Below are 12,140 nucleotides of genomic sequence, written 5' to 3'. Positions count from 1 at the left end.
TCTCAAGCATGGGAAATGCTTGGCGTGAAACTTCACTTGAAACTGGCTTGTCATGTGAGGTCATCGTGGAGAAGCCCAGGGAAGGGAATTTCAAATGTGGTCGAACATGATCGTGCTCCAGTCTAGAGGAATAGTTATCAGCTCTAGGGTTAGTAAAAGGTTTCTATTCCCAAAGGATTGATGCATAATTCCCCTGGGGCAAGGAGCAACCCACATGCCAAGAAGATTGTTTGTATGGGAAGTAATTAGAAATCAACATGGATAAGAAATGATATGGGGATTTAAGACACTCATTGCCTTTTCCTGCTGATCAGCTGAGTGATAACGCTGCTGAAAATTACATAGGATGAGAAATTGGAGGTTTTTTCTAAAGGGAAATTTCCCTTAGGATAGTTGTTTTAGTGCCTCTCACTGGTACAAGGATAGATGTTAAAATGCGCAAGTGAGGATGTTGAATGTAGCTGCCTTGGTATTTATTTTATTTATTCTCCAACTTCTCTAAAGAAAACAGATGTCAGGTTTTATGGGAAAGGCCTTTACAGGGAGAAAACCTTCAGTGCTTTCATGTGGTATTGATTTGGATGAGATCAGAACTATCACAACGATAACTAGTTTGTGCACATTGTCTTTCTAGTTGCCCTCAGATTCCTTGAATCAACTTGAAAGAAAAGAACCAGTCCCTAACTTTGTGTTCCAGTACATGTGCGACTCTTCTGTTTCATAAAAACACTTGTAAATGAGGGAAGTCTGACAATGATCACACGCAATGTAACTGTTTTCATAGCTGCAATTCTTTATCTAACCTCTAAACCTCTGACTGAGGCTGTATTCTTGAAAGGTTTTTCGAGTATTTTTGAGCAAACTTTTAGTCCCTTGGGTACTGAGAGAGAACGTTGTATGCACTGTAGAAACGAATCCCTTGTTTGCATGGTTTTGGCTGGGGCAATAAGAATTATCTTTAATTCTTTTAAAAATTTGGGCTGGTTTGGGCTGCAAGACATAAATTGAAATGAGGGGACTGTTAAAAATTTTACATTGGTAAAAAAAAAAAAAAAAAAAAAGCTATCCATATGTATTTTTACCAAGCTCCATTCAAATCCAGAGCTGATAAGCCAGCTGCAGACTACCCCAATCATTCCTTTCCTGTTGTCTCTAAGATTTGTCTAGTAGTTCTCAGAGATTTAAGTTATTAAAGTATTTACAGCAAGACAAAAATCTTCTTGTGGTTCATACAGTATCGAGCATTTTTCTTAAAGCACAGGCTCCTAAAGCTGTATGACTACATGGGAATGCTATCTTCCTCTTTTTTCAAGATGTGCATTTAACTCTCTTGGCCATATAGACAGTCTTAAATTAAAACATGAAGTGTATGTACCTCAAAGGCTTGGAACAGAAAGAAAATGTAGAAGCACTGCACACTGATTATTTGTTTTAATCTTTCTGAGCCACCCTTACAATTTGAAGTATTTGACTCCTTGTTTTCAGAGCTTTGTGTTGACAGTACTGGAATAGTAGGTAAGTGAGATGCATGAAGATGTGCAAAAGGTTCAGTTTACCACATGGCTATTACCACTGTAGTGCATCTAACTATGAATACATGCATCTACACCTATTCTTTCTRTAACTTGAAAAGGTTTGATATGTAAAGGGCAAGCTTGAAAATGTTAATGTAATGCTGTGATGCTCTAGACTCCCTTTAACAGGAAACATTAAAATGTGCATAATTATAGGGCAAAATGTCAAGCAGTCAGTTTAATTTGCTGATGAATACATAGAATTAATGTTTTGCAACAGTTTCAAGATTCTGAATAATGAATTAATGGCAAAGTAATATTTTGTTTTGTTGACATTTGTTGAAACAATTTGGCTATTCATTTGGCCTGTGCCTTTGTCTGCAGGTGGATTTTGCCTTTACAGTTTGGCAGAGTTTTCCAGAGAGGATTGTAGGGTATCCTGCTCGCAGTCACTTCTGGGACAACACTAAGGAGAGATGGGGCTATACCTCCAAATGGACTAATGACTATTCCATGGTATTGACAGGAGCTGCTATTTACCACAAGTAAGAAACCAGAGCATCTGCTGTCTTCCTTCTCTCTTAAACAAAATAGTGTGGAGGGAATAAAGAGCATTCTTCCGGTGGAGGGAAAAAAATGGAAAGATAATAAATGGGTCTACTTTTTATGGGGTAATAATTTAAGTTCTTGGTTTAGCTCTGGGGATCTGGTAATCATTATTGCGCTTGTTGGGTCTCTTTGAAGTCACTTGTATTTTGAGGCAGTCAGACTGCTCTTTTTAACATCAGGAATTACACACTTCAAAGAGTTCCCAAATTCATTAAGCTGCTCGGCTGAACGGCCTGTAGCATAGCAGAAAGGAGGTTACTTCCAGCCCAGCTCTGGGTATGTGTTGGCTGACAGCTGCAGTCTGCAAAGTCTTCTGACTACTCTAGAAATATAGTGCAGTGGGCACATCACAGAGCAGTGCAGCAGACTGGAGAAAATGCCTGTCGTTAGGACTTCAGTGGACTGAAGTTCTCTTCAGATTTTAAGAGARAGTCAAAAAGTTCTGCAGTACTTGGTGCTCTTCTCTATAAAAGAGAAGAGGAGCTGAAGGGGTTAATGTAGGCCCAGAGGAAAGTGATTTAACAAGAAGGAAAATAGTAGGCTAATTCTCGACACAGTTTTGAAAGAAGAAATGGAGAATAGATTCATCAACGTTGGCTATCACAATATAGCATGAGGAGTTCTCTTTCCTCCTCCATTATCTCACACTTAGGTCAGTGTTATTTCTTTTAACACAGTTAAAAAACTGGGCAAATATTTGGTTTCTCCAATAACACTATTTATTGCCTTGATGAGATATGGATTTGTTCTCCCTTCTCGTTGGAGATGAGACCAAAGAGTAGATCTGGTGTATCCAGACTTGCATACAAAATATGTATCTCGGTTGGGACACGAATTCCTTGGAGTTCATAGTCCCTGAAAACAAAGTGACTTATATTAATAACCCTGCTGTTGGTTTCCCAGATATTATCACTACCTGTACACTCATTACCTGCCTGCCAGCCTAAAGAATATGGTGGACCAACTGGCCAATTGTGAGGACATTCTCATGAATTTTTTGGTGTCAGCCGTGACAAAATTGCCTCCAATCAAAGTAACACAGAAAAAACAGTATAAGGAGACCATGATGGGACAGGTATGTATCCACAGCATGTTTTAGCTATTGAGATGTATTGTTAATACGCTTTTTGACAGGTTAGATTTATAGAATGAATTCAATTCTACTATATTTTTTTGCAGTTTTTAGTTTAACAGAACTGTAAACAGACTTTAAGTATGCTTATTTTAATGAAAGAAAATCTCAAAGGAGAAAAAGCAAGTATCTATATGTGGATGACAGCTTCTCTTCATAGTTTTCTCATATTTTATTCTTTATGGTGCTGTATACTGGTAGGTACCAGTTCTTTCTAGATCTCCATAAGAAAGAATACTCATTTGAATCTTTAAATATAATACAATGTTTAATTAGAATATTGAAAGATAGGAGTGGGAGAAAAGATTAGCAGTTAAATCTTTTGTCCCTTATGATGCTGAGAACCCCAAGATGATACAGCAGTTGATGGACCTCTCAGTCAGAGCACAGTGCTGTGCAAATCCCATCCATGGTGAAGACCACATTTTGGTCTTAGAGCTCTTGTAGAATTTTCTTAGAAGAAGTCAATCCTATTCATCAAGCAAAAGGATGTTCACCTGAGAACATGCTGCTTCACCTTTAGACAAAGAGGAAGATTCCTAGGTGGACACCTAATGGGAGCTGCCTACAGGCCCTCCATTACAATTAGCTGGCTAAGTTTGCCCTGTAGCCAAGGAGTGTGAGCAGCACAGCATGGGCCTGTGCTTTCTCAGGTCAACTATTACATGGATGATAAACTCCTTGATGTGCAGTAGTCTTCTAGTTAGGATCACTGAGCATGGTGATTCCAAACTCATGGACCTGATGACTGGAGTTGATTGTGGTGATTGAGTTTGTTTAGACTTCCGTATTCTGGAACTAAGACCTAGTCAGGCAATGCTAGAAGCAGAAGTAAATTCTAAAAAGATTTTATATTTTTAATTTTTATTAATGAATGTCATGTACAGAGCCATACTCATGCTATGTAAAAATTTATAGGGTTAGTAAAGCACTGACATTAGACTCTAACAACAGAGGTAACTTAGCTTTTTAAACAATTCTTYCCAAGATGAACATTTTGTCCAATGGTTATGATCTCTCACTGGCTGCCATAAAATACTTGTTTTAGAGCTTCTTTTAGCCGTTGGATAAACATTCTGTTCCTGCAGAAATAGATGCACCTTTTAATAACACAGATGCTTGGTAGGTTTAGGGGACTATTTCTGCCTTATATGAGCAAGTGATGGGATTAAGAGCATAGAAGCTGCAAATCCTAAACAACCTCCCATCTGTGCTGCCRTGGTGTCCATGATCAGCACTATAATCTGTATCCAGGTTACTGGGGRAAAAGGGAGAAGTTAGGGGCCCTCTGTTTTCCTCTCACATTATCTTCTATTAGCATTATCCAATATTCTGGATCTTGGACTGAGGAGTGCCCAAGGCAGGCTGTAGACKCCCTCATCTATTTTACACTGCATTTTAATCTGATTTATATGTAATATTCAGTAATTCTGACTCATCTGGGCACGGAGGAGACCTTATACTAACAATGAAGTGCCATCCGAAGCTACTTACTGCTTCCAGTTTGAGCTCTGCTAGTCCACAGGGCTGTGCTTTGGCTGCTCTGCGCAGTCTCTGCATGTATTTTTCTTTTTTTAGAGCTCACGTGAGTTAACCGTGAACTATAACTCTCTCTTTAAAACAAGTTGTTTCTGCAGCTTTGGGAAATGTAGTAGACCATGCTCATAATTCCTTGAAAGGCAAATAAAAAATTATTGTAACCTCAGTGTAGTGACAGAGATTAATGGTCATATGGAAATTCACTGCTAATGGCCAGCATGTCTGCTGTAATCCTCTAGCAGCAAGATTTTGCTTGCTCTTTAGTGGCTGTGTATAATCAAGAGGCTGGAATCAATGTACATTATAACCTACCACTTTAGCTAAACTGAACAAGCCTTGGATAAAGATCAAGTCTGATACCAAATTCCTTTGGCAATTCCCTGACTACCCATTTCCTCACATTTTAATTAACACACATTGAGTTTATGAATTTATATTTGTTTCTAAAGTGGTGTGGAAATAGAAGTAAAATCCTATAGAAATGCATGAGAAGTGGCACAAAACAACTTAGTGGTTCCCTAGCATCCATAGTTTCTCTTAAACAGTAGTTTTAACTTGCACTATATTTTTACATGTAATTTAGGCACAGATACAGAATAATAATTGCTTCAAAGCTTTAAGGTCTTATTTTTTTCAGAAGTGCTGAGTTTCTGTGGACTTTCATTGGAATTACAATTGCTCTGAGCTTTGGAAAATCGGACCACAGTGTTTTGTGTAAAGACAACCTGTGATCTTTTCCTCAGATTGGAGTTTAATGTGATGTTTCTGCAATTTCAGCTTATTTTCTCAGTGCTTGAGATTGTTCTGTCTTAAATACTGCTCTCAGCCAGTCTGATTTTTGGGAGCATCCTGCTTTTACATGCAGGACATTCACATGCATGAGTAAATTTAGGCATGTATGAAGTGGCACTGAGATTAATTGCAAACAATATGAAATTACTTGTGTATAAATTTTTGCAGGTCTAGACCACAAAAGTGCGTTTTTGACCTGAAAAATCTGTAATAATTTCATAGCATTTTCCTCTTATGGCTGAAGGCCATGGGCAGCAGCTGGTTCTAGGATTTGTACGTCTAGTGGAAAATGGTGTCCTTGTTTTCATTCCCTTTTTTATTTTTTTTTTAATGACTTGTTCTCCTCTCTCCTAAATAGCTTGTGGGTTTTAAAAAAATGAGAGAGAGAGAAAGATTGTGAGTTAGTGTGCTGACAGGCTCTGGGAGGCTTGCCCGGAGGTGCTTGTGCTCCAGGTGAGGGCTGCTGGCAGTGAGGGTTCAGGTTCAGGTCGCCTTCCTGCACTGCCTCTTCTCCAAGCAAAGGCCCATGCGGTGGCCAGCTCCTCCTATGGGCACAGCTTCATTCCCGTGGTTGGAAAATAGCCACTGGCTAGACTTCAGCCTCCTGCTGCTGCTGTGGAGCGAGGTGACCTCAAACCCTGTTGCAGCATGACGTGAGGCCTCCTGCCTTTCGGGTGGTTTCATCAACGCTGATGGCCGATTTCTGTGTTTCTCTCCGCGCAGACCTCCAGGGCGTCGCGCTGGGCTGACCCCGACCACTTTGCCCAGCGACAGAGCTGCATGAACACTTTTGCCAGCTGGTTTGGCTATATGCCGCTGATCCATTCTCAGATGAGGCTCGACCCTGTCCTCTTTAAAGACCAGGTCTCCATTCTGAGGAAGAAGTATCGAGACATTGAACGACTTTGAGGAGCCCTGCTGAGGGGACTGAACTGTTCGCCCTGCCCAGCGCAGATCCACTGACACAAGGAGCCAGACTGTACCAAGGACAGAAAATTCCTGAAAACAGAAAGCTGATTCACGGCTCCCAGGGGTTCATTGCTCTGGACTGCTTCAAACCACCTCACAGGCTTCTGTCGCTCGAGACTAGGTTGTGTACAGTTTCATTATGGAACATTAAATAATTATTTTTGAAATGATTGCTATGCAGGTTTAAACTTTTTTAATGATCAAAAAAACTATTAAAAACAGAGTTCTTTCTTTAATCAAAATTGTGTTGGTTGTGAATATTTCAAAGCTGCCATTTCTTTCTCACATGCATTTGATTGCAATTTTCATTCATTTTCCCCTCACAGGGAGAAAATGCAGCAGTTACAGAAACAAATAGAGCACAAGCAGGACAGAAATTAAGTACTGTGTTTTCCACTTGCTGCTGACTTTTTTTTTTTCTGAGTTTTCCACAAGCTAACAGCAGCCAGTATAGCAAAATTCCATTGAATGGACAGAAAACTTGGAGAACTCCCAATGCATAAAACTAGCGTTAAGATCCTTCTGTTTGAGGATCTTACTTTTAAATACAGTCAGCCTTGTTTTTAAAGGGGAGAGGAGCATTATTGCCAAGGAACAAACCAGTAACGCAAAGGACAGAAAGAGCTTCGTGCACAGCAAGAATTCAGTGCCATTTACTCTCATACCAAATTACCCTCACCATGTCTAAGCACTGCTCCAGGCTGGAAGGGCTGTAGGGGTGGAAAGAGTTGTTGGGCAAAAAACAAGATATGTTAGTCCTTGAAATACAGGAATTCAGCCTATAACAAATTGTTTTATATGAAATCAAATCATGGCAGGTCTTTTTTTTGTGTGTGTGAAGTTGCTGACGTGCAAATAGATGGAGAAATTTTCTCCTGGACTTTGGACATCTGAACTCAACTGCATTGCCAATTATTTGGTATTCGTGGCAGCAAGTTCTTCTAAATGTACTTGAGGTATGTTTAGGGGTAATTTGGACGAAAAAAATCTACTCTGAAATACAGATGTTGTTGATGCTTAACAATGGTTTTATCATTTAAAATAGAAGAGTTTTAGATAGAAGTATTGCAGTTATTTACTTCTCTGTAGTGCTTTACTTATTTAGGTGTTTCTTTAAATTAAAGAATTAAAACAAAAGTGGTAAAAAAAGCAAAAGCTTAGAAAGATACCATTCCAATTTGCTAAGACAATAAGCACTTTAAAAATGTTTTGGAGAATACTGTAACATTGGTAAGAACAATGTTAAAGCCACAGTGAGGGTTTGGTGTCAATGCCCAGAAGACATATGTCTATACCTCATTCCTTGTAGCTAGGCTGTCTAACAACAGGGGTGAAGAATAGCTAGAGTAATAAGAAGGTGCTTGGACCAAGATTTTTATTTTAATTTCAGGTTCAGATGCTGATTTATTAAGCGCTTTAAGCATCTCCCGTAACTGAGGTATGCCTCAAGTTTCCTTCTTTGTAAAAGTAAGTTACTGGTTGTGGAGGGAATGCTGTGAAGCCTAAGTAATTGCTATTGATGGTAAGATCAGAATTCCTGGACTGAAAGTGGCTTTGAAAGTGCAAAGGGCATATTGCTGATTGTATTTATGCAAACTGACATGTAAAGACTCACAAAAAATGCTTTGTTTTTCACACGCATTGCGATACTTGAACAACACACGGTCAGTTGGCACAGAAGCAGCCAGTTCCTGACACGTTGTGTTAAATTTGAACCAAATCTTTAAAGGAATCTGCCAAATCGTGTGTGAGAGACTCTAGCTCACAAACTGCTGCTGAGGGGAAGAGGTACCACTTCCACTCGCACTGCTCTCTGGCCCATCCCAGGACCTGGCCACATGGTCTCACCTCAGACCTTTGGCCAGTTCTGGTGCCCATCAAACATTTCCGTGAGCCCATTTAACTCACTGAAGTGGCAGAAAGCTGCCCAGTGATTTATGGCTTTCTAGCAAGTTAAATCAGCATGGGGAGAGATGTGGAAAGACWCAAAGATGTGAAAAAACAGGAACAGGGAAGGAAGGGGAGCAGAATATTCTCCTGCCAGTTCTGGTGAGCTGCTAATTCAGCTCCTCAAATCCCATAAAACTTGAACTTTGCTTCCCTTTGCTGCCAGTTCTGCACTTGCTTATTTGCAGGCAAAGGCAAAGTCCAGGGGTTTCTGGGGTGAATTGCTCAGCAATTCCCATACCCTGCTGTCCTTTTGAAAGTCAGTCTTCTTTCAGGGGCTAGAATATGTCTTCTCCTTAGACTTGTGATTTTGGTGAATGTTGTCTGATGCTGGTTGAGGTTGGCACAGTTCCTGCTTTACTTGTATCCCAGCTTTCAGGCAAGCGTGTGGATGTATCCATGAGGATGTTTGAAGCCCTGAGAAATAGTTAGTGGGTCTGTCACCAGCAAGAGGAACCCGGCAGGGGGAGAGAAGGGGACTCCTTGGTCACTCGTTCTACAAAACTGAGGACTGAATTCTGCTAAGGTTTTGTTTAATACTATTTGGGGGGGACATATAGGTTGTTTTTTTTACCAAAATGGGAGTAGCTTGCCATTTTCGGAGTACAGCAAGTAAGGCCAAGGTTTTAAGCTCTCTGGCATTCTGTTAACGTCATTTTTTAGGTAGCTGAAAGACTGTGCAAAGCTAACTCTGACCATGGTTCAAGGTTCCTTCTGTTTACAGATCGCAAATTAAACAAGTAACAATAAAAGGCTTAGCTCCAGAATGGATTCGGAAGGGTATGGGCATTTTTCTTTGGAGCACGTTACCGAGGCGTAACCGTCTCTCTAGGAAGGAATGTACTTGGTGGCCAGTGGTGATAATGACCTCAGCCCTGTGTCCACGGGTGGAGATGGAGGGAAAGAGCTGGATACGGACTCAGTTTAGAAACTCAGCGTGCCATGCAGGGTGCGGACGTTATCAGCCACTGCTCCCAAGGACACCAGGCATGTTTCCAAGACTCCTGTGTGTATTGGTGGTGCATAGGGCTGTTCTGTTTCTTTAGGGAGTGAAACCACCCTTTTATCACATCCTATGTGAGCATTAATGGTTCTTTATTCTTTTTTCCATTAATTCAGATGGTGCTGAAACAAGGCTCACTCCTTGTTGCTCCTTTTGTAGGGTTTATTTTATTTTTCATTAACAGCAGGCTATGTTAGCCTTTACTTTACAGGTACTTGAATGCCTGATGACTTGACTGAGTGTTACAGTGTTACGCATGTGGCCTTTCATAAAGGTTACTGACCTTAATTTAATCAGGGGTGAGATGGGTGGATGAATGTGAATAGGTCCATGCCATTAAAACAAAATAAAAATAGGTATTAGAGTTTGGGAGACCCGATGAATTTTTAATTGAATTTATTAAAAAGAAAGAAAAAGAAAGAAAGAAAGAAGGAAAGAGAAAGAAAGAAAAGAAATGGGAAGAAAGAAAGAAAAGGGAAGAAAAGAATAGGAAAGAAATGAAAAAAAAAAGAAAGAAAAGGATAGAAAGAAAAGGAAAGGAAAGAAAGAAACCAACCCTTCCCAGTTATAATTTAAATGAGATCTGTTGCTGGAGGAGGGTTTCATAATGACAAAAATGAGACAAAAAGTAGGGGCAAACTTCCAAGATTGAAAGTGCCTGGCTCTCGTTGCAGTCCCTTGGACCTGTATGAGATTTTTTTTGCCTTCTTTCTATTTTGTGAAAAACTCTAATTATTACCATAACTTTTTCCGAAAGTGAGTGTTTTAAGCTTTATAACAGTTTCATAATGATTACACCAGTGTGCTAATGCATGACTATCAAGCACTTTGATCTTCTTTTCCATTTGAAAACATCATGAATTTGATTGATTTCAGATTTCAATTTCTTTTTAGAGCCAACTTTGACAAAGAAATTAATCTTTCACCAATGAGCGCCTTTTAAAATAGCTCATTTACCAAAACAACATCATTTCAAGAAAGGAAATGATCATTTGATGCTGAAACAATGAAAGAACCAGCTACAAGTAGGCTTCATAGAAGTGGGGTTTTGAACCATTAAGTTTCCTGACATTAAATGCAGTTTTTTCTCTCTCCCTATGCCCAAAATATGAACTACCCAATGGTTGTCATAACACATACTGATCAACAGCAACTTTATCATTTCCTCTAATTAGATATTCTCTTCTGGCAAGGGGTGCTGGGTGGGTTCGTGGTTTTTCCAGGCTGGCTCTGCTGCCGAAGGGCAAACGAAAGAAGGTGGCCCTGATGGGTGGACTTTGTGGGGTCTTGCAGTGGTGTCCTGTGCTCGGAGAGGTAGCTCGCCGGCAGTCTGCCCCGGCAGTACCTCAGCTGGCACCTGCGGCAGGACAAAACAGTACCTTCCAAAATGATGTGCATCTCACCCTTGTTTAAAACTAAGTCCAGCTGGCCTTTATATCGCTATTTTAATTGTCTTTGTGCTCCTTTTTTAAGTTGGAGTTAAATTAAGGGGGGTTATTGGACTCATCAGATGCTTTTGGGTGCTCTATCCCATTTTTTCGTGTTTTTTTTTAATGACTGTTTCGCAGTGGATTAGTGATGATCCAGTGGGTCTTGTGACCTTGTACATAATCCTGTGTATTTATTTTGAGAGAAAATATGTATAGTGTGTGGGTGATGGGAATGGAAACCTGAAATAGGAATTCTTAGGTGGGCATATGTAAAGCAAAAAAGCAAACAAAAAGTACAACCTTATTTTGTATAAAATGTACATTTTTGAGAAAAATTTTCTAATGCGTTACCAATGTATTCACCATGCTGCCACATCTTTTTTAAAGTGTTCCCCCCTCCCTTGTTTGACTATTGACAACATGGTGTGATTAAACCTAAAGCAAGGGTGTGAATGAGAGAAAAAGGGAGAATGAGAAATTAAAAAGCCATATAATTTGGTTTACTTCATTAACCTGTATAACATCATAGGTTTACCATCTAAGATAGGTTGTTTTTATAGATAGTGTCACCAAAGACGTTTTTTCTTCAGATTTATTTTGAAAATTTGTTAATAAAGGACATACATTTCTGTTGCAGTGTGTTTTTATTTTTAAGAGAGAATAACAAATGTTACTTGTGCTCTTGCGAATGCAAATTTGGGAGTGTGACCATCATGTGTCTCCRGTTCAGGGTAATTAAATTAACGGCTTTTTTCTGTATCTGCTTTCTTAGCTTGAACAGAGAGATGCTTATATGTATAGCCTATGTGTGATATATAGATGATGTAAATGGTGTAGCATCCATATATAACAGTAACTACTCAGGCAACGTTGACAGGGGTTTACTCCCTTACCCAAGGGCAGAAAAAGATTCAGTCTGTGTGTCACTTGTGTGTGGTGGCACGGTGTCCCTATGTTGTGACACAGTAATTGGTAGGTGAGGTTGATGTTAATGGGAAGCTCTGCCTATATGTGTGTGTGTGAAYATGACTGCTCCACCAGCCTGGAGGCCTTGGATGGCTGGTCCCTGAAGGCTGAGAATAGATTAATTTTTTCATCCATATTTAATGTTTGGTGCCTGTCCTTGTCACAGGGGATTGTGTTCATCCCGCCTAATTTTAGGTGCCTGCAAAGCAGTCATCTGTGTCAAAGCTCATGCTTGCAGA

The 12,140-nt window shown here is 39.9% G+C and overlaps 1 protein-coding gene across 1 annotated transcript in view; it reads left to right on the top strand.

Annotated features, from left to right (window-relative positions):
* EXT1 (exostosin glycosyltransferase 1) overlaps window positions 1-11,568 on the top strand; it is a 191,063-nt gene extending 179,495 nt beyond the window's left edge. Inside the window, exons 9-11 of the mRNA XM_085311894.1 lie at window positions 1,899-2,059; window positions 3,027-3,198; window positions 6,310-11,568. Of these exons, the coding sequence (XP_085168020.1) occupies window positions 1,899-2,059; window positions 3,027-3,198; window positions 6,310-6,495 (519 nt within the window). The 3' untranslated portion in view covers window positions 6,496-11,568. The remainder of the gene's footprint in view (window positions 1-1,898; window positions 2,060-3,026; window positions 3,199-6,309) is intronic.
* The last annotated feature ends 572 nt before the right edge of the window (window positions 11,569-12,140 follow it).

This window comes from Rhea americana, unplaced genomic scaffold, assembly GCF_003343005.1.
Source record: "Rhea americana isolate MKP2758 unplaced genomic scaffold, rheAme1 scaffold_0, whole genome shotgun sequence".
Classification (NCBI taxonomy): domain Eukaryota; kingdom Metazoa; phylum Chordata; class Aves; order Rheiformes; family Rheidae; genus Rhea; species Rhea americana.
This window is presented reverse-complemented; position numbering and strand designations above follow the sequence as displayed.